This window comes from Anguilla rostrata, chromosome 10, assembly GCF_018555375.3.
Source record: "Anguilla rostrata isolate EN2019 chromosome 10, ASM1855537v3, whole genome shotgun sequence".
Classification (NCBI taxonomy): domain Eukaryota; kingdom Metazoa; phylum Chordata; class Actinopteri; order Anguilliformes; family Anguillidae; genus Anguilla; species Anguilla rostrata.
Window position 1 is genome coordinate 2565713 of NC_057942.1, and position 21788 is coordinate 2587500.

Consider the following 21788-nt stretch of genomic DNA (forward strand, 5'->3'; position numbering starts at 1 on the left):
TCCCTTTACCTCATAAACCTATAAACGCACTGCATTTTAAACAATGGAAAAGACAAGTATTTAATAACCTCGACTCTGGTTTAAATTATAGCATTGTTTTTAAGGTCCACATCAACGAAGTGAATATCACCAAAGCCTAAAGTAGCTAACTCTGACCACATGCACCTGCTTGACCCACAGACACTCAGGTCAAATTCTGCAGTAAGCCTTGGCTTACTTGGCAAGCGCGTGTAGGTTTGTCGTGCATTCGTGGGTGATGTAAATTAGTGACTGTTAACGTAGAGTGGTTCACATAAAATAGGATACTTAAAAAGCCATGATCGAAAGCATCTTTCCTCCGATTGTTGAGAAGCGTGCGACACACCTGAACGTGCTTGCGCGTTACTTCTAAAGATGAAGTTCTCGCTCCCCCCGTGTTTGCGAAGAATATACTAAGATTGCCCCTAAATCAGGTCAGGAAAAGAACTGATTTCAAATCTGAAGTAGCCACATGCATTGTCTCCCGCTAGCTGAACTAGAGTAAGCGCGGGTCGGTATGTTGGCAGCTAGCTCCGCTAGCTAACATGGTAGCGCCTTAAAGTGAAGGTAAAACTGTCAAATAATTAAATGTAGTAATTACACCTCCTAGATTGTGGTACAGAGCAACTGGACCGAGTAAGAAACAGTTAAACGTGAAGGGTATTTTTCACAGTACAAGTGTGTTTTGACCTTGTGTCGTCACTACATTCTCCATTCTCCTTCAAGCTCACCAGCCAAGCCCTAAACCGCCCGTGTACCTTCATACAGTACAGACCTCATTGGCCAAATAAAATGGCCCCGCCTTACATGCAACCGGGTACGCTTGCTAATGGATCATCGACACGCCAATCATTATGTCCTTTCCCTGCACATCCGAGTTCACAAAAATATTTTCTTGCTAACCTACCTACGTTCAAATGAGCAAAGTTAACCGTTTATCGCGCTAGGTGATCACGTCTACACTAGCTAGGTTTCCCTAAAGACGGCAACGCGTAATACATACCTTAATTAACATAGGCGACGTTACCAACTAGCTGGCTAGCCAGCTAGCTACATGCTATGCAATGGGGGTATAACGCTAGCTAGCTAGTCAAGTAGACATTACTAGCTCGCTAGTCAGCTGTCTCACTGTAAATCGAAGTTAACATTGGTTTACAAACTTGCAGGCAAATTATCTAATGTAGCTGGTTCGACAGCTGGCTCCCAAAGTTAGGGAGGACAGCGTGCTACCTAGGTTACGTCGTTACATCGTGAGTAGCTCGCTACAGTTCCACTTGATCTAGCTAAAATACATTACTGAAATAGCCGATGACCCAAAATCTAACCACGAATTCACTTACTTTAAGTCTCTTTCCAGACGTCTGGGAGGTGAAAGTATGCAAATGATTTCCACAAAATAAATATGGCTAACGGCGGCTCCGACTACAGCCGCGATTCCTACCGACTCTCCTCTGTCTCCTGACTGGAAATGACAACGAGAAGCAAGTCAAAGCTGCGGCCTACTGCGTCATGACGCCCAGACGTCAATGCTCCGCAACAACTTGTACGGCAAACTTCGTCCCAACGTATGGCTTACTCATATCTTGTGATTGATCATTTCAGGTAGACAACATATCTTCTCCTGCTGCAGGTTACAGAGGCAAGTTTTCCACGGTCAAATAAACGGGGACAAAATGAATCCATCAAAAATACTCACAGATAAAAGTTTTCAAGAAATGCAAGTTTTCATAGATAGCCTACATTGATAGTGCATTTCTTGAAAAATTCAGCTTCGCGTTGTTGAAAATGAATTGCCCAAACTAAGCAAGCTTTCTAACTTCTTTCAAAGTAAAATCACTACAATGACTGTTTACAACGGAAATGAACGTTTCAAATAGCCATTCTTAGCCTGCCAAGAATGTCTAGTTTGACCGTAGGCCAACTTTAGCAGCTGCGAACTGCCTTGTCTTGTCCAAAATAAAAGTCCAAAACCAAAATTAATTTAGGTCAATAGGTAGACTTCAACTGTAAAAGCGTCTGAATAATTTCCCTGAAAATTTTCAAAATTAATAAATATGAATGTACTCCTTCCGTACTATAGGCCCTAAGGAATCGGGTGTGTGTATTTACTCTTGTATCGAAATGTATGTACATCTGTCTGTATGTATGTCTGTCTTTCAGGCACCAGTCCTTCATTTGTCTGTGTACAAACTGTGCTGTAATCTCCTCAAATGTGTGCTGTGATCGATAACTAGCAGCCAGTGTTTATTTTCCCCACGGTTTGAGTGGATTCATTTCCGTCACTGGGTTGCGTCACATAAAACCGGCAGCTTCCCGTTAGAACGTCCTCTCAACCGCAGCCACCTGATGCCCACTGTCACCACAGTGTTTACTTCCGCTCTCTACGTAACTGTCCGTGAGAGGGAGTCAGGCTCCACTGCATGGGTGTACACAGTAAAATGTCCAGTGTTAATTGAACTCTTAACACAGGACATCTGGTCCAGAATGAACGCTGGACATTTTACTGTGTACCGCTGAAGCTCATGGAAATCCAGACTGAGGCTCTTCATCACTTTGCCTTGTATACTCTGACAGGTTTCATGAAGTCATAAATACACCACTGCTGTGTCCTGTGACCTCTGACTGTATCCCTCAGTGTAGTACAGCTTGGAGAGAGTAGGGCAGCTGCAGCGTTATAGTGTCTGATACAGTGCAGTGCTGCTCGTATAGCAGCCTGTCAGGAGAGAGTAGGGCAGCTGCAGTGCTGTAGGGTCTAATAAGGCATCTGTTCCCCAAATCAAGACAGAAGGAAGCTACAGCGACAGCTTCAGCCTCGTATGCTACGCTGTGCTGGAGGAGAAAGCCAGGGCAGTGAAGGAGAGGACCTGAATGAGCGTGGCCTCCATGCCTGTGTGCCTGGTGACCGTGCCCCTCCGGACCCCGGCCGTGTGTGAAGAGGAGCTCGGTACCCAGAGTGGTTGGAGGACGGGCGGCAGCTCAACCAGGCCCAGCCGGGCCCATTCTTAACCCCTTCGGCCATTTCACAGCTGCCGTCCCGCAGGAACCACTCATCAGGTATGTCCCGCTGCGGGACATCGCTGGGCGCAGGGGTCAGGTGCACATTGCGTGTGTGTGATCCAGGCTGTTTTTGCGGTCTTCCTCAGAACCCAGCTGCCTCCCAGCCGGCCAGTCAGAGAGCTGCTACATGCTCGACTACTCACGCACACACGCACGCACACGCACGCACACACACGCACGCACACGCACACACACACAGACTAGAGAAACACGACTAGAACTATGTGCCACAATTACAGTAAGTGAACAACAAAATCAGACAAGCAACAAGCCGCACTGAATAGTCAAACTAATAAATACTTAATATGTTTGTGGTTGTGTAAATATACAAGTGTGAAGATACGTTTCTCGTCTCCACTTATGTATAAGCATAGTGTTATCATAACTTCAGTAAAACCTCACCAACCATAATATATACGATGAGTGTGAATAATTGATGAAGATGGGTTACTCTTCTGAACTGTTCAAAGTCACCGAGATAGAGCGATAGAGACAGATAACGTTAAGAGCTGTTATCCACTGCCGCCATATCAGGATCACCTATCGGCCAGTTCTGCTGCATTAGCTTCCACAAGTCAGTGCTTATCAGTGTGTGTAGCAGCTGTCCCCAGGGCCTGCAAAGGATGTGACACAACAGTGTGATGTCACAATGCGATTATCTCAACGTGCAGGAGAGCCAATAGGAAACCCCCTCCTGTAGCATGAATGGACATGAATGAGTACTGACAGGTATTTTAATTTAGAAAACTTTTGATTTTATTTATCTTGTGTTCGTGTGACTTCCATTTTTCTTCACTTGCTGAGTCTGTCTTTTGACTGCCATTCACAGGGAGGGTTCCTAGAACAATTTTCAAACCACTCCCCCACCCCTCGCAATGAAAAGTAGTTTCTCATTTCCCTGTGGAGAACATACTGTGCTTTGTGACCCAGGGGGGGAAAAAAAGAAATGACTGATCAGCTGATCGCATTGCCTGGAACCATGAATGAACTCTGCACCAGTAAAAGTTTGAGAGGAAAATAAGAAGAGAGCGTTGTTTATATTTAAGTTCTCATTTTATTGGTAACATCGTAACACATTTCCTTATTAAGTTATAGAACACAGAGAGAGAGCACGGTGGAGAACAGAGCAATAACCCGAAGAATCAGATAAATATCGGATAATAATACCTTAAATAGAAACTCCAACTAACAAAAAAAAAAAAAACAAGAGAAAACCGAAAATAAAATGAAGGCTCAACTTCAGGTAAATCATATAGTGTAAGATTTCTTTTTTTTTTCTTTTTTAACAAGGGGGAAGAAAGGGATGAGGAAGAAGGAAAACCACGTTAGCTCAGTGTTGTCAGAGCAGAAGGGGAGTCACAGAGGGGGACGCGCGTCGAGCGATTCACAAGGCCGTGACCTCTGCGTGACCTCTTTAACCAACCAATCACGAAGGAGTCTGCGTGACCTCTATAACCAACCAATCACGAAGGAGCTCACCTACAGGAGGTTTATCACTCTTGAGGAAAAAAGGTCACACAGTCTTTCTACTGCGCCCGTACGCACTGCACTATAACGTTATGTTTTTAAAAAAATCTACATTTCTACAACAGTTATAATGCAAAAACCTAGACTTCCCAAACAGTACAAACCCTGCCTCCCACACAAATTTTTAAAAAAGGGAAGACTGTTTGAATTTTCCCTCCACAAAGTCAGGAAATCCAAATCCAGCACTTTCAACCATCAGGATGAGGAAGCAAGTTCTCTTCTGATCATCAAGCCCTACTTTTTAATTTGTCATACTAAAAACTAACTACACCAGGTAACCTCAAATCTAAGTGGCCTTTTCTAAAACAGGAGATGTACAGTACGTTGGTTGGATTACTTTATATATATATATGTACATTTCTGTTATGTTTTACTCAATAGTACATACCTCATACTGTATGCAACTTAAAATAATTTGTTCCTATTATTCCTATATAAGACAGTTCCTATATAAGACAGGAATATGATAGAAACATGAGTAAATTTAAACACTTATACAGTGCATGTTTTTCAACTATTATTTCCAAAGAAGTTCCTGTACACATGCTATGTATGAAGTAAGATGAAATTTAAACTACTTTAGCTTCTATTAATTATTTATGCATTGCTTGAGATCTGAAATAACCACGTACTTAATTGTGAACTGCTACTTTACTCTGAAAAAACTAGAAACTAAATGTTGAGTAACAGCAAAAAAGAAAATTGTGCTTTTCCATGTATGATTGTGCCACCTAGTGGGGTTCGTAAGAAAGTGCACCCAATAACTGTGCAGAAGTGCATTATTTTAACCCATTGAAGGGACGAGTAGGCAGGGCATTGATCGGCCTGGTTGCATGCGTCAAATTTTGGCTGTGTTCTTCTCCAGTCCCACAGTTTAATCTGCAGTGCCTGTGATTTACATACGCACGGGCAAATGTGTATGTGATCCACCCTGCTTTGACAACAATGAGCCCCCATACAAAAGGCATGCCAAACAATCCTCAATAAACCATCATCATCGCCATCATCATCATCATCATCATCGTTGTCATCATCTTGAGACAAAAATAGCTTTTTTATCCACTTACAAAGCTGAGAAAATAGATAGAGAAAGATTAGTTTAACAGCATTCAGTAAAAAACTAACAAAAAAAGAGAAACATCAAACCTACTGTCCCGTTGAATGTCATGCAAAGAAATGCCATCTATGATATTACTAGTTAACTGTAGTTTTGCAATACTGTATTTCTTTTAAAAGCTATTATTTTTTTATTTATTTTTTTAAATGATTATTTAAAATGCTAAACACACAGAGGAGAACGAGAACAACACTGTTAACAAGCTGCTTTCCCTTTCCCAAATTCAGGAGGGGAGAGGTGTAACGTTTGCTTGCTCAGTAAATCCTTCTGCCAAATTTTTTATTTTTATTTTTTCTACAAACCTGATCTTTTCCTGAGGAATCACATCCACATCAGACATGGAGGAGGGGCCAGGCAGAAACTCCTCGCACAACTTTTTCGCAAAGAGAAGAAAAACCAAACCAAAAAAGGAAGGGAAACTCACGCGCAGGTCATCGCTGGGTTTTTTTTTTTCTGCGTCGGAAAACATGGCTTCCTTGCTTTGTATTTCTTTCCCGGCCTTTGCACACCGCTCTGACAGAGAACATTCCGCCATCGGCGGGTCCTCCCCTCAATGTCACCTCTGACCTTTGACCTTTAGCGCGGAGCACCACTCCTACATAAGAACACGGACGAAACGTAACACAGTATTTACCATTAATAAGACACAGCTCGAGGACTGACCCGCTGAGTGTTCACTGTCACGGCTTTAAGACCTCCTCTATCCCAGAAATCCACTGACAGCCAAATGGCCGTAGAATGCAGGCGGTGAAACCTGACCTGACGAGCAGCCCGCTGCACTGCAGATTGGTCGAAATCCGCCCCGTCACACGGCTAGCTTCCGCCCAAAGTCTAACACACACACCATGACCCGTGGGCCCGTAACGCTGATATTACATTGAACAGAAAAGCAGATTAGACTAGACGAGGCACATTTCCTTCAGCAGATTTCAGCCTCGGAGTGCGGTTATTCCACCAGGCAGCTGCAAACACTTCTGTCCTTAAAAATAACTTTAGCGTGACCCCCTAAGCGCTGTCTCACTACCCAGCAAACCTCCACTTCCTGTCCGCTGGCCCGCCCTCCCCCAGCCTGTCAGAGACACAGCCAACAGCCAACTCTCATTACCACACAACTTAAAAAGCAAACAAATAAAATATATTTAAATTTTTAAAAAAGCAATCAGACATGCCAAAACATTTCTTTTTAGCAAATATTAAACACCCAACTTGAAGAAAGAAAACTGGTGAGAAGTTTCTCACTTGCGCTACACAAAATATATACAAAAAAGTCAACCATATCCTGAAATAAAATATAAACAATAATAATAATAATTATAATAGCAATAATAATAAATAACAAACTGAAATGATTAATAATCACACCTCCCTGACTGACAGCTGTGGACTGGTTCTCTTTAAATAAAGCCATCCCTCCATAAGCCCCGCCTCCAAAGCCACTCCACCTCAGCACCAATCACGTACGGAGAAACCCAGAGACACGCCTGCCGTACCCTTCACTCAGCTGCACTGTCTCCCCCTGCTACACTGCCATGGCGACCGCGAGGCTCCGCCCCCACAGCAGACGAGACCCTGCGCCTCGCTCCAAAAAGCCAGCGGCACAGACTCAGACCTCGTGGCAGAAACTCCCACGCCGAACACTTCCAGGCCCGTTTTGAATTCTCCGCGCGGTCCACAATACCGCTGTAACAATACTGCCAGGAGTCTGGGGATCGGACCCCCCCCCCCGACCTGCCGTGATCACCCTCTCCTCTCCTCCGCTCCGTCCAGGGGAAAGGGCGGCACGCTCGCTCGCTCACCCCCGGGCCTGAGCGGTCGGTCGAGCCGCACGACGCGCGGCACGCGGAAGCCGAGAGGCTAGCCGGGCGGCGCGGTCGCGCACGCGAGGGCGGGACCCGGAGCTCAGGCCGCGCGAACGCTCCGCAGCGGGAGGACGCCGTGCCGGAGACCGCCTCCCACGCGCAGCGACGCGGCTCACAAACGGACCGGGCCGAGGCCCGCCGGGACCGGGCATCGCTGCGCAGCCGGACTGCAGACGCGGCAATGTGCTACAGGCCGAGTCTGCGGCCGGGCTGGGGTGCGGAGCGGGCGCGTCTGGCACAGCGGGCACAGTGCATGGCACGGATGCCAAAAACTCCAGCCCTCCCAGCCGGGCCTGTTATGGCTTAACCAACTATTAAAACAGAGAGCTCCTGCTATGGGCGCACGCCTACAGACACAGCTATTAAAACAGAGGGTTCCCACAGCGGGTACACGACTACAGAAAATTACAGTCCGTCCTCAAAAGACACGACATCCAAAAAACATCACAAATAACTTGAAAAGAACAACCTCCTTTCTGCTTCAACTCACACTCCTCCCACAATGCACTGGGGGCCCCCTAAACAGGATGTGATTGGAGACTGGAAGACCAAAGATAACGTATCCGAATTCCAGCCCAGATAAAGACCGTAATAATGCTGAAACTCAGGCCAGCTGCCCATACCTGTGAAACCCCCCCTCCCGCCCGTCCGCCCCCCCCCCCGCCCCCGTCCCCAGCACACACTCTCGCCCCGATATCCGACCTGACACACCCCTCCCAAAAAAAACCACATCTCTCACCTGAACACCAAGATGCTCAGCATTATGGATGACAGACGGAAGCTTATACAAAAACGCCAGAGTAGGCTTTCTTTTTCACTTTAAGCACGATAAAAAACAGCCACTGTGAATATTGAAAAAGTCATGCTGTCTCAAAAACAGAGAGAAAGAGAGAGAGAGGAAAAAAAGATCTTTCTGAAACTCTAAAAACCACTGGCATCAAGAATATGAATTATACAAATTACATATACAATTGCCATAGTGTAATAACATAATAATGATAACAATAGTAACAATAATAATAATAATAATAATAGTAGTAGTAATAATAATAATAATAATACTTTTGTTTGAAATTGTACATACTTATTTCAGAGAGCCTGTGCACTTTGACACAAAGCCAGCTGAGACTTGAGTGGGGACAGCCTGAAAGGAGTAGCAGAGGAAGCTAGCGTTGCCAGGGCGATGTAACAGTGGACTCTCAACACCCTCTTTCCCTGATAGGATGCTAGCCACTGATACCACTGCCATGGAAAGTCTTACTGTGGGGCGGGTAGGGATGGGGTGCGGGGGGCGGGGGGGGAGGAGGGTCTGTGTGGGTGGGGTGGGGGGGTGTAGTTAGAGTTGGCGGGACAGTGGGTAATGTTGGGATGGTGTGCTTTTTTTGATACTGGTTGTTGGATGCAGTAGCGGGGGAAGCCCAGCAGGTGGCGCATGCGGGTGAGGAAGGGTGCCCAGTGCAGGAGGGCCGGGCGCTGCTGGCTCAAAGCTATCCAACCCTGGACTTCTCCCCTCCATCCCTCTCTTCAGCTGGGCACGCTTGTCCAAAGTGTCCCCGGCGGTGTCCCCTGGAACACACACACACCAGCAACATGTCAACCGCCACAAACACACCCCAGCAACTTATCAACCACCACAACACCCAACACCAACACCACAACACCAGCAACATGTCAACCGCCACAAACACACCCCAGCAACTTATCAACCACCACAAACACACCCTGGCAACACGTCAACCACCACAAACACACCCTGGCAACACGTCAACCGCCACAAACACACCTTGGCAACATGTCAACACACACAATCGCTCACATGCGCATACACTCACACGCATTCACTCAGTTATGGGGTATAATGAAAATGCTATTGGCAGGTCTGTGTGTGCTACAATGTGGCCCCTGGCCAAAGAGCCCTGTACCATATGTAGTGTGATGCAGAATAATGTGGCCCCTGTGCTGATGTGTGACCCCTGTGGCCTATACTGGTGTGTGGCCCCTATGGGCCCCTGTACCCTGCGGTGATGTGTGGCCCCTGTGGCCCCTGCGGTGATGTGTGGCCCCTGTGGCCCCTGCGCTGATGTGTGGCCCCTGTGGCCCCTGCGCTGATCTGTGGCCCCTGTGGCCCCTGTGGCCCCTGCGCTGATGTGTGGCCCCTGTGGCCCCCGCGCTGATGTATGGCCCCTCTGGCCCCTGCGCTGATCTGTGGCCCCTGTGGCCCCTGCGCTGATGTGTGGCCCCTGTGGCCCCCGCCGTATGGCCCTCGGCCCCTGCGCTGATCTGGCCCCTGTGGCCCGCCTGGGCCCGTCCCTCACTGGACGCGCGGCGGCGCCGAGCAGTGGAGTGGACTTCTGCCATTGGCGTCGCGGCGCGTGCCAGACGCGGAGTCTCTCTGATGGCTGCTGCGCGGCCGCCCTGCACGTCGCACGATGCGAGGCGGTGCGATAGGCGCCTCCGATCAGGTGCACGTGCGGGTTCAGGATGGTGGTGTGGATGGGCTTGTTGTTCTTGGACAGCACTGGGGGAGGGGGGATGTGCATGGAAAATCGTCGTAAATACTCAAATGCGCCACTCCCCCACCCACACATCAACCAGACCGGGATCAAAAACTATTAAACTCACACTAATGCTGGTAAAAACTTTCAACACCCAGATCCCTGATCAAACAAAATCAATAACATTGAAAGAAGAAATCTGCTCTGAACACAGCCAAAAGTAGATGGTTCTGTTAAAAATGGCGTCTAAAACAGTTATAGAGTTTCAATTAACCATGTGATCCAGGTCTGATCTCAGCTGTGAACTAGCACCCCGGAGATTGGCTGGTCTTACGGTTCTCAAAGTAGAACTTGTGGAAGTCCATCCCCTCCACCAGGTTGCCCAAGGCCTCTGGCTCGAAGGAGGTCAGCCCGGGGTCACAGATCTTCCTGCAGAGAGAGTGTGTGTGTGTGTGACATCACCAATGACATCACGGCCAGACAAAGTCTTGACATTACATAATAATAGTGATAAATTATATATGATTACAAAAAGTGGGAAGCAGGATTTTTCAGGAGAATATAATCAAATAGTCAAGAAATAAGGTAATGATAAAAATAATAATAATAAAAAAAAATAATAATAATAATATAATAAATAATAAATAATGTAATATGGTCAAGTCCTGCGGAGAGAGAGAGGTTTCACAAACCACCCCTCCGCCCCCCTGACCCCTGACCCCTGACCCCTGACCCACGGACCCTGTGATCAGTGACTCACGCGTAGGCTTCAAAGTCTCCATTGTTGATGGCCTCTATCAGCTGCTCTGTGATTTTGATGATCTCCTGTTTGCGTGCTGCAGGGGAACCAAGGACACGATCACTGATCCAGAGGCCAGTACACCACAGAGATGGGCATCTCACACACACACTCACACACACACACACACGCACACACACTGCCGTGCTGCACCCAGGGAAACCCTACACACAGGCACTGAGGCAAGCCCCGCCCCCCACTTTAAAGCACTGTGACATCATGAGATGAAGGGTTCCATTTGAATATTTTTTTTTAATACAATGGCAATACATTAAACATACTGGATGAAACATGTTTTAGGTTCCTACAGCACATATGCGTTGAAAACGTTTCCAGGTTTTGTTCCAAACCATTAATAGCACGACTGAATGAATCACTCTTTGTGATTAATCCAAGTGCCCATATTCTAATGGCAGTCAGACGCCAGTGATTCAGACACTCGAAAGCAAGCCCAAATTTGAAAAGATTGCACTGACACGCCGTGTCTCAGCTACATGCATTTCGCCCGTGAGTCAGATAAACTCAGAACATGCCGGAACACGGAGCTTCGTGTTCCGAATGCGGGACACACACACACACACACACATACACACACACACTGCACAGGAGAGTCTCGCACACACACACACACTGCACAGGAGAGTCTCACACACACACACACACACACACTGCACAGGAGAGTCTCACACACACACACCACGCACAGAGCTCACACACACACACACACACACACACACACACTGCACAGGAGAGTCTCACACACACACACACACACTGCACAGGAGAGTCTCACACACACACACACACACACACACACTGCACAGGAGAGTCTCACACACACACACACACACACACACACACTGCACAGGAGAGTCTCACACACACACACACACACACAACTGCACAGGAAGTCCCAAATCATCAACAGTCCACCACTCCTCAAGCTGCCCCACTCACTCCTCCACTGATAAAGCTCGTCAATTAGGCTCTCCGCAGTGCATCTGTGTGCCTAAACCCTCTGTTCCCTCTACATACCCCACCTCTACCCTACAGCCCTGCACAGCTGCCAGTGTGCAGGCCACACTTCATCTTCCTCTATGGTCGTCAGTGACAACGCGCTGATGCGTCACCTGACATCAAAAGAGCCCCCGGTCCAAGGTTCCGTCTGGTTCACTGAACTGCTCAACTTCCCTGTGATTGGTGGTGTCCTCCGCCTACACTAACCTGGCTCTCACCAGCAGCCTGCAGCCCTGCCCTGTACAAGGGCTTCCTCCTCCCTCACATCAAAGGGCTGAAGCCTTTCAGAGCTTTTATGACAGGCCGTGAGGTCACAATGAGGCCAGTGTTCCATTAGACTGAAGAGCCTATCACAGAGGTCAAACCCAGGTGCGGTCAACGGTTTGAGGAACCGAATCGTGAGGTAGGGAGCAGAGGCTGCTGGGAGGAATGGAGTGTGGGTGGGGCCTGAGCTGGGAGGATACATTGTGGGCGGAGCATGAGCTGGGAGGATGCAGTGTGGGCGGAGCCAGATCCCAGCTGTGACGGCTATCTGTAGTCAGTACTCAGTACTCACTCTGCAGGCTCAGAGAGGGGCTGGGGGAGGCCCGGGGAGGTGGGGGGGATGACTGGGACAGGGGGGCGGCGGGCCGGGTGGGCGTGGCCTCAGCGTCGGGCTGGGGGGCAGGCCCCTTGCGCACGCTGCTCACAATGTCTGTCAGGCGGGACACTGAAGGACAGACGGACAGGAGAGGCGCGTGGAGGGGAAAAAGAAGAAAAGGAAAACAGAGAGATGAAGATGGAAAAATGAGTGATAAAACAGTAAGGAATGAAGTAAGGACACACAACGCAGGGGAGGAACAGCTGATGGTGAAGTGCAGTTGTGCACCTGACTTACTCTGCATGGGAATGACAGGGGTCTGGGGGGGGGAGGGGGCGGGCACAGCTGCCGGGGGGGTGCTGACCCCCCCCTCGCCGTCAGAGGCAGGACTCGGGCCCTTGCGCACGCAGCCCAGGAGGTCTGTCAGCTTGGAGGCTGGGGGGGGGGGGCAGGGGGCGGCAGGGGGGTGGGACACAGGGCAGATCAGGACACAGGTGTGCGGTGGATGGAGATGCAGAAAAGCAGGAGGAAGCGGGGAGGAAGCAGGGAGGAAGCGGGGAGGAAGCGCGGGGACTGGAGGACGAGCCCACGCGGAACTCTCCGGAAGCTCATGCAGCCGTTAGTCAGCCGGACAGACAGCGAGCGGTGCCAGAACAAACCAGACGGGGGCGGATTCGCTGAGCGAGTCACACTTCAGTCGAGGGGACATTTACATTCCATTTAATAACGCATTTCGTTTCAGCTCCTCTAAGTCTTGGGCCTCACATAAAGCAGCTGGGAATCGCCTGTGCCCTGCGTTTCTGCAGCAGTGCCCTGCGTTTCTGCAGCAGCGCCCTGCGTTTCTGCAGCCGCGCCCTGCGTTTCTGCAGCAGCGCCCTGCGTTTCTGCAGCAGCGCCCTGCGTTTCTGCAGCAGCGCCCTGCGTTTCTGCAGCAGCGCCCTGCGTTTCTGCAGCAGCGCCCTGCGGGATTACAGTCTCACTGCGTCTGCTGCGTCCCGCTCCAGCACAGGGCAGGCTCAACAGATTAATGGCAGAATAAATAAAAAAATGTAAAAAAACAAAAAAACATTTTGACTTTCTTTAAAACGAGACCGACTGGAGCAGGAGCGGAATGCCCGCGCTGCGATCCGCGCGAGAGCTGAGCAAGGCGACCATCGCGGGATCGGCAGGACAGCGCTGCGGCAGCAGGGTGCCATTCCACTCACCGCCACCGGGGGGCAGCAGCGAGCCACCAGCTAGCAAGCACACCAGGGGGATGAGAGTGGACTGGGACTGTGCAGTCTGAGCAGGGGGTACGGTAGGCGGTGTATTTAATGTGGAGAGGGGCGAGCAGACCGCGGGACTATTCGAGAGCGGCGCAGTTCAGGCTATTTCCTGTCAGCGATACGACGATGATCGGCTCCTCGCTCCTGAGAAACGCCACGTGATGATGAAGCCTCGCTGTAAGCCAGCTTCAGCAGGACGTCCTCGATCGCGTGAGGAGGCAGGAAGCAGGCGGCTTCTCTTAAACGCACATCTTTAATACACAATACGCGATCCAACAAAAAAAAATGATTTCATATTTTTTTTTTTTATTGAGAACTCTTCTCATCTCAGTAGATTTTTTTTTCTTTTCTCTTTAAAAAGCAACGCTGAGCAGCTGAATTCTGCCGTTTCAGGGTGAGTCAAGTAGCTTTCATACAGGATTTAGTGTGAGTGTTTCCACACGAGTGAGCACACCCACAGAACAAGCAGCAGCGTCCTTCCAGTGCCCACTCAGCCGAAAGGCTCATGCTCACACCAGTGAACGAGCGCCAGGGGACAGTCGGGCGTGCGAGGCGGCACTGAGCGCGTGCAGACACGCCCACTTACAGTAGACGGCCGGGGGCGGGGCCTGTGCCGATTGGACGGCCTCCGGTGGAGAGCTGGAGCTGGACTGGGTCTTAACTGAGCTGCCGTCTAGGCTTTTCCCTGTGTGTACACCCCCCCCCAAAACCCCCCGCACCCCCCCCCCCAGAAGGAACACAAAGGACAGAGATGAGAAGGAAGAACAGGATGAAACGAAGGACAAAAAAAAAGAGGGGATATGAGGAGGGCGGGGTCAGAAGAGGCCAGGGCAGGGTGGGGGGGAGGGGGGGTGGGGGGTGGGTGGGGGGGGCAGGTGGGTGTGGCCACATTAGAGGTGTGGCTGTGAGAGTCTGCCAATCTCACCCCCTGAACTCATGTTACCTTCTCCTCCAGCACTAAACCACCCCGTTAATGCACCGCAAAAAAATATCTCCTCAGTATAAATATCTTCCTTGGAACTTCCGCTGGTGCCCTCGCGCTCGGGCTAGCGTTGCTATTATTTACAGTAGCGTCGCGAAATCGGCGCGAAACGTTATCCGCCGTATCCTGTATCGATTTTATGGCCGGTGGAAAAAAAAAAAAAAAAAAAAGTACACGCGCATATTAAAAATACCGATTAAAGCAGCATCATGGGGCGAGGGAACGGCTCTGGTTTCGCTTCTGGGTTCGTCGCATTTCAAATCGCAGATGTTCAAACCGACAGCCATTTGGACACACCTACACTAGCGCGCAAGACTGTAATCGCTAGTTTGCAGGCTTAGAAAACACACTTAACACATTTTATGCAACTGCACCATTGAAATACGGCACTAGTGTTTTTTTACTGTAATGGTCATAGCAGATACTAAAGTCCAGGAAGATATTTACAGTTAAAGGGCACATCAGTGTAAGACCTGCGATTTTCTGTTTAGTTCTCGCAAACATCTGAAGTACAACATCCTTAAAGCACATTTAGGCCCAAGAACGCCATGGCTAACGATGACACAGGAAGCACTTTAAGTACTGCAGGATGTGCCAGCCAAAGTCAGAGCAAAGACCCATCTGCACAGGATGACATCTCACTGACGATCAGGGAACCCCAGGGCATTGTGGGATCTGTCTTTCATAGCCAATGGATGCATTCAGGAAACGATCATTCACTCAGGGCAATAAACTGACACGCACATACGCGTGTGTACGCATGCACCGCACCCACGCACGCACGCACACACACGTACACACACACGCACATGCACGCACACACACACACACACACACTCAAATGACACATTTCTCTCACCTGCTCTTTTTTCTTTTGATTCACTTGCCTCATGATCTTCCCACTTCCCACCTCTCGCACTATGTTGTTATTAATATGCTTTTAAGACTCCGGCGATCTCACTCTCCTCTCATTGCTAAAAATACGCCCAAGGTGCCCTTCCTGTGCTCCAGAGTCCGTCTCCAGCGGGAACGAGCCCCAAGGTTCCCCCTGGCTCTCATAAACCAGGAAAGGGACAGACTGGATCAGGAGCCCTGCTCAGGGACTCTTAACCCTTTGAAGAGGAGGGTTCTTGGAATGTTTCTTTTCCAAAATTCTAAGCCAGTGTTCTAGAACCAGCAGAGATTGTGACATCACCATTGGGATGTTCAGTTAAGAACATTCTAATCGCATGTTTGTCATCTTACACATAACATATGCTATTCATAGAACCCCAGTTTTTAGAGTCTGCATAAGCATTACCTGCAGTATCTGCATAAGATGAAAAGCTCAGGTGAGTGAATGTAACTGTGTGTGAGTGTGTGGGTGCATGTGTGTGTGTATGTGCATGTGTGCGTGCGTATGTGTGTGCATGTGTGTGCGTGTGTCAGGTTGCCATGTCTGCAGGCCATTCTGCCCAGTGTTGGGGTGCTCAGTTTGTGTTCACTAACGGACAGTGCAACTCACCTCTCACATCCTCGTCCTCGATGGTGGTGTTGCTGCTGTCCGAGGACTCCTGTGGACAAAGAGGAGCCAGTCACTGCCGGCACGGGACGACAGACACGAACACGCCGACGCGGACGCACGCTCAACGGCTGGCTTACAGCGAATACACACCCCCACAAACGGCCCTACACACAGCTAAACATCCAGACGGACACTCAGAGACAACCACCGTCAGGAAAAAACAAACCACCATTACTCACGACCGACAGTCAAAGTTCACACACTTAAAGCGTTTGCTCCTCTCCTACCACTTCATTACGGGACAAACACAATTCACCACGTCTGCTAGGGTTTGGAGAAACTGGGCTGGTATCAGGGTCCCCACCAAAACCGACCAATCAGCGCAGAGATGAACAGGAACTAGCGACGCCTGGCTGGTGGTAATGTATTTTTGCTAACAGATGTCAGCATACACGGTCAAGAGTATTACTGCCCTGCTTCTCCTACCTCAAGTTCTTGCTTCTCCTCCAATATTCATATTTCTTTCTGGCCTCGTATGATAATTTTGCGGAAATGCAGTCTGCAGGATCCATTGTCTCTTGAAATACGTCCTCGTTTCCAGTACATCGAATGGGGCTGAATTGCTTTGTTCAATTTCAGCCATATTTGATGTACTCGACAGGCGTGAAACTGCAGTCCTGGAGGGTCTGGAAGTGGTGAAAGGAAACTACAAAAACCTCCCCCTTGGGATTCAGTTTGACACCCAGCATACTCACTAAATAAGTCTAAGTCTGTAGTGAATTTTCTTTTTCTTCTTCTTCAGAAAAGGGAATAATTACATATTTTGTGATCATGCAGTGAGTTAAGCGTATAAGGGGAGAGAACTTCTCACTCGGAAGAACAGGCGCACAGGAAGAGAGAGAGAGAGAGAGAGAGACTCGCTATCTCTGTGACCCCCTGACGAAGGCAAGGACGGGACCGTACACCGGAGACAGCGGCACGGCTGTCCTACCCGAAAATGTCCTCTACCCTTCAACGGGGAAAAAAAAAACTTTTCTGTCCTGCCTGGGGGACATTTCTAAAGGTCGCACAGCCAATCCCTTCCTGTTCTTATGCCTGACAGGTCTTGATTCCAGGTATACAGTCTTTGATGTACGATCAGCCTGTCAGGTGAGGCCAAAGACTCGCTGTCCCGGCAGGGAGGCGGCCCATGTCACTCTTAAAAAAGGGGGGGGGGGGAGACAGACTGACAGAGAGGACGCCAAATACACGAACACCCACCGCACCCCCCCCCCACCAGGCTTGGGCCTGCACACGGGACAGGCAGAGGTGAATGGGTCTGGGGGGCGGAACCGCACGCAGGACGCCACACCCCCCCGGCAAGCGAGCGCAGTAACAGAGGAAGTGATGGAGTGAACATGTCGGAGGAGAGAAGAGAGAAATATGAAAGAATGGAGGAGGAACAGACAGAGGAAGAGGGGACCCCACAACACCTGAGTAATGGTTTGCAGACATTTGTTTTCCTGGTTTTCTTTTACACATTATTACACACACACACAAACAAGCATACACACACACACACGCCACAGCAATTCTTATAGTTGCAGTTTCCCGGTTGACCACACAGGGGCACTGTTTCACAACAGTGATCCATTAGCAGATATAGGCCCTCAAAACGGCTAAAAAAAGACGCGGCTATTGTGCAGTAAGGCAGCTCTTAATCCACTCGTCTTCATAAACGCTCTTCAGCGATCACCGCACAGGGAATGAGTGATAAACACCATTACCAGACGCACGGACATTTAATAAGCCATTACTCAGTAACGTCATTAGCGGCATTATTAATTCAATATGGAGCGGCAGATGGAGGAAACATAATGAGTTAAATTAATGAGTTAATTATTTTGAATACGAACAAAACCAAGTCAACAAGCACACAAATCAACCCGGAGCAGAATCGGGACTATGAACAGATGTTCGGAATCAAGAAGGGGTCAATCGAGCCCTCAAACTCTGGGGTCTCGAGACTAGACGGGACACTTTATAAGCTGCCTCAATCCAAATAAAATGTTAAAGGAATTACATTTATTATCGTGCATTAAGCCAACAGGGGTCCTTGCATGGCCAATGACAGACACACACACACACACACACACACACACACGTTCACTCACACACACACACACACACACACATACACACACGCATGTACACACACACCCGCATATGTACATACACACACACACACATACGCACACACACACTATCGTGAATGCTCAGGCTAACTCAGCTTCACTGAGATGCAGGACAGTGGAGTGGGGGGGGGGGGTGAAGGAGGGAGCAGGGTGTACCTTGGTCCCATCCACTGGGTTATGGATAACAGTGGTCTGAGGTTCCTAGAGAGAGAAAGAGAAAGAGAAAGAGAGAAAAAGAAAGCAAAAAGATGTACGTGGGGTGGGCATGAGAGATGGACAGAATGATAGAAAGAGGAAAAACAGGTCACAGGCGACAGCAGAGAGAGATGGAGAATAGAGCGAGAAAAGAGAGGAAGAGTTACATTTTTTTAAGGAAGAGAAGAAGTAACGGTTTTGTCCCGTGAGAAGGGGTTAGGGGGGCGGGGCTTAGAGATTCCTGACAGGAGAAACGTGTATAAAACAGGAGCTGGACAGGAACACGCACGACCCGAAAGCAGCGGACAGCCAGCGGGACAGGCACACTAATAACGTCCTCCTCCGACCTCCTATACACAGCGCCCCCTACAGGGCGGTCTACACAGCGCGGCAAAGTCGTGCCCCGTGGAAGCACACGTGAACGGGGCGGAGGAGTGACATCACAGCAGCAGGCTACATCTGGGCATGTGCGTGTGTGCGTATGCGTGTGTGTGAGAGAGAGTGTGTGTATGTGTGTGTGTGTGTGTGTGTGTGAGAGTGTGTGATGCGTAGTGTTTATGTGTGTGTATGATGCGTAGGGTTTATGTGTGTGTGTGATGCGTAGGGTTTATGTGTGTGTGTGATGCGTAGGGTTATGTGTGTGTATGATGCGTAGGGTTTATGTGTGTGTATGATGCGTAGGGTTATGTGTGTGTATGATGCGTAGGGTTTATGTGTGTGTATGATGCGTAGTGTTTATGTGTGTGTGTGTGATGCGTAGTGTTTATGTGTGTGTGTGATGCGTAGGGTTTATGTGTGTGTGTGTGTGATGCGTAGTGTTTATGTGTGTGTGTGATGCGTAGGGTTTATGTGTGTGTATGATGCGTAGGGTTTATGTGTGTGATGCGTAGGGTTTATGTGTGTGTGTGATGCGTAGGGTGTATGTGTGTGTATGATGCGTAGGGTTTATGTGTGTGTATGATGCGTAGGGTTTATGTGTGTGTATGATGCGTAGTGTTTATGTGTGTGTGTGATGCGTAGGTGTTATGTGTGTGTTGATGCGTAGGGTTTATGTGTGTGTATGATGCGTAGGGTTATGTGTGTGTATGATGCGTAGTGTTTATGTGTGTGTGTGTTGATGCGTAGGTTTATGTGTGTGTGTGATGCGTAGGGTTTATGTGTGTGTATGATGCGTAGGGTTTATGTGTGTGATGCGTAGGGTTTATGTGTGTATGATGCGTAGGGTTTATGTGTGTGTATGATGCGTAGGGTTTATGGTGTGTGTGATGCGTAGGGTTTATGTGTGTGTTGATGCGTAGGGTTTATGTGTGTGTAGTGATGCGTAGGGTTTATGTGTGTGTGTGATGCGTAGGGTTTATGTGTGTGTATGATGCGTAGGGTTTATGTGTGTGTATGATGCGTAGGGTTTATGTGTGTGTATGATGCGTAGGGTTTTGTGTGTGTATGATGCGTAGGGTTTATGTGTGTGTATGATGCGTAGGGTTTATGTGTGTGTATGATGCGTAGGGTTTATGTGTGTGTATGATGCGTAGGGTTTATGTGTGTGTATGATGCGTAGGGTTTATGTGTGTGTATGATGCGTAGGGTTTATGTGTATGATGCGTAGGGTTTATGTGTGTATGATGCGTAGGGTTTATGTGTGTGTATGATGCGTAGGGTTTATGTGTATGATGCGTAGGGTTTATGTGTGTGTATGATGCGTAGGGTTTATGTGTGTGTATGATGCGTAGGGTTTATGTGTGTGTATGATGCGTAGTGTTTATGTGTGTGTATGATGCGTAGTGTTTATGTGTGTGTATGATGCGTAGTGTTTATGTGTGTGTATGATGCGTAGGGTTTATGTGTGTGTATGATGCGTAGTGTTTATGTGTGTGTGTATGATGCGTAGTGTTTAGTGTGTATGATGCGTAGGGTTATGGTGTGTATGATGCTAGTGTTATGTGTGTGTATGATGCTTGGGTATGTGTGTGTATGATGCGTAGTGTTTATGTGTGTGTGTATGATGCGTAGGGTTTATGTGTGTGTATGATGCGTAGGGTTTATGTGTGTGTGTGATGCGTAGGGTTTATGTGTGTGTGTGATGCGTAGGGTTTATGTGTGTGTGTGATGCGTAGGGTTTATGTGTGTGTGTGATGCGTAGGGTTTATGTGTGTGTGTGATGCGTAGGGTTTATGTGTGTGTGTGATGCGTAGGGTTTATGTGTGTGTATGATGCGTAGGGTTTATGTGTGTGTATGATGCGTAGGGTTTATGTGTGTGTATGATGCGTAGGGTTTATGTGTGTGTATGATGCGTAGGGTTTATGTGTGTGTATGATGCGTAGGGTTTATGTGTGTGTATGATGCGTAGGGTTTATGTGTGTGTATGATGCGTAGGGTTTATGTGTGTGTATGATGCGTAGGGTTTATGTGTGTATGATGCGTAGGGTTTATGTGTGTGTATGATGCGTAGGGTTTATGTGTGTGTATGATGCGTAGGGTTTATGTGTGTGTATGATGCGTAGGGTTTATGTGTGTGTATGATGCGTAGGTTTATGTGTGTGTATGATGCGTAGGGTTTATGTGTGTGTATGATGCGTAGGTGTTTATGTGTGTAGTTATTGTAATGCGTAGTGTTTATGTGTGTGTATGATGCGTAGGGTTTATGTGTGTGTATGATGCGTAGGGTTTATGTGTGTGTATGATGCGTAGTGTTTATGTGTGTGTATGATGCGTAGGGTTTATGTGTGTGTATGATGCGTAGGGTTTATGTGTGTGTATGATGCGTAGTGTTTATGTGTGTGTATGATGCGTAGGGTTTATGTGTGTGTATGATGCGTAGGGTTTATGTGTGTGTATGATGCGTAGGGTTTATGTGTATGATGCGTAGGGTTTATGTGTATGATGCGTAGGGTTTATGTGTGTGTATGATGCGTAGGGTTTATGTGCTCTAAGTGTCTCGGTCGGGGCGAGCCCCTGTCCCCGGAGCGCTCTTTGTTGGCAGTGTTCTGCGGGCTGGAAAGTGACATAAATGTGACTCATGCAGTTTTAATGAGGACCCTTCCTCCCCGGCACAGTGTATCAGTAACAGACGCGGGGGCTGGGGGGGGCGGCGGGGGCGGTGCGGCGGGGGGCTGGGGGGTGGTGCTTACGGGCAAACTCAGGGACACGCAGCCAGGCAACTGGGCACCAGTGTCTCTGCTCTCCCAGGAAGTAACACCG

General features: G+C 48.7%; 2 protein-coding genes and 1 long non-coding RNA gene across 6 annotated transcripts in view; 1 reads left to right on the forward strand and 2 right to left on the reverse strand.

Annotated features, from left to right (window-relative positions):
• Positions 1–1508, reverse strand: part of LOC135264654 (2-oxoglutarate dehydrogenase complex component E1) — a 34898-nt gene extending 33390 nt beyond the window's left edge. For all 4 annotated transcript variants that reach the window (XM_064353420.1, XM_064353419.1, XM_064353423.1 and 1 more), the window contains exon 1: positions 1359–1508. The gene's annotated coding sequence lies outside the window, so the exon portion shown is untranslated. The remainder of the gene's footprint in view (positions 1–1358) is intronic.
• Positions 1509–4330: 2822 nt separating this feature from the next.
• LOC135264656 (uncharacterized) lies at positions 4331–5552 on the forward strand. The gene is made up of 2 exons (XR_010332774.1): positions 4331–4469; positions 4510–5552. It is a non-coding gene; the product is annotated as an uncharacterized LOC135264656 (long non-coding RNA).
• A 1187-nt stretch (positions 5553–6739) lies between these two features.
• Positions 6740–21788, reverse strand: part of LOC135233703 (calcium/calmodulin-dependent protein kinase type II delta chain-like) — a 59511-nt gene continuing 44462 nt past the window's right edge. The window contains exons 17-26 of the mRNA XM_064297503.1: positions 18551–18595; positions 16221–16269; positions 14321–14419; positions 12767–12904; positions 12446–12598; positions 10834–10909; positions 10408–10502; positions 10007–10096; positions 9075–9144; positions 6740–6788 (exon numbers count right to left, since the gene is read on the reverse strand). Coding sequence (XP_064153573.1) covers positions 6740–6788; positions 9075–9144; positions 10007–10096; positions 10408–10502; positions 10834–10909; positions 12446–12598; positions 12767–12904; positions 14321–14419; positions 16221–16269; positions 18551–18595 — 864 coding nt within the window. The remainder of the gene's footprint in view (positions 6789–9074; positions 9145–10006; positions 10097–10407; positions 10503–10833; positions 10910–12445; positions 12599–12766; positions 12905–14320; positions 14420–16220; positions 16270–18550; positions 18596–21788) is intronic.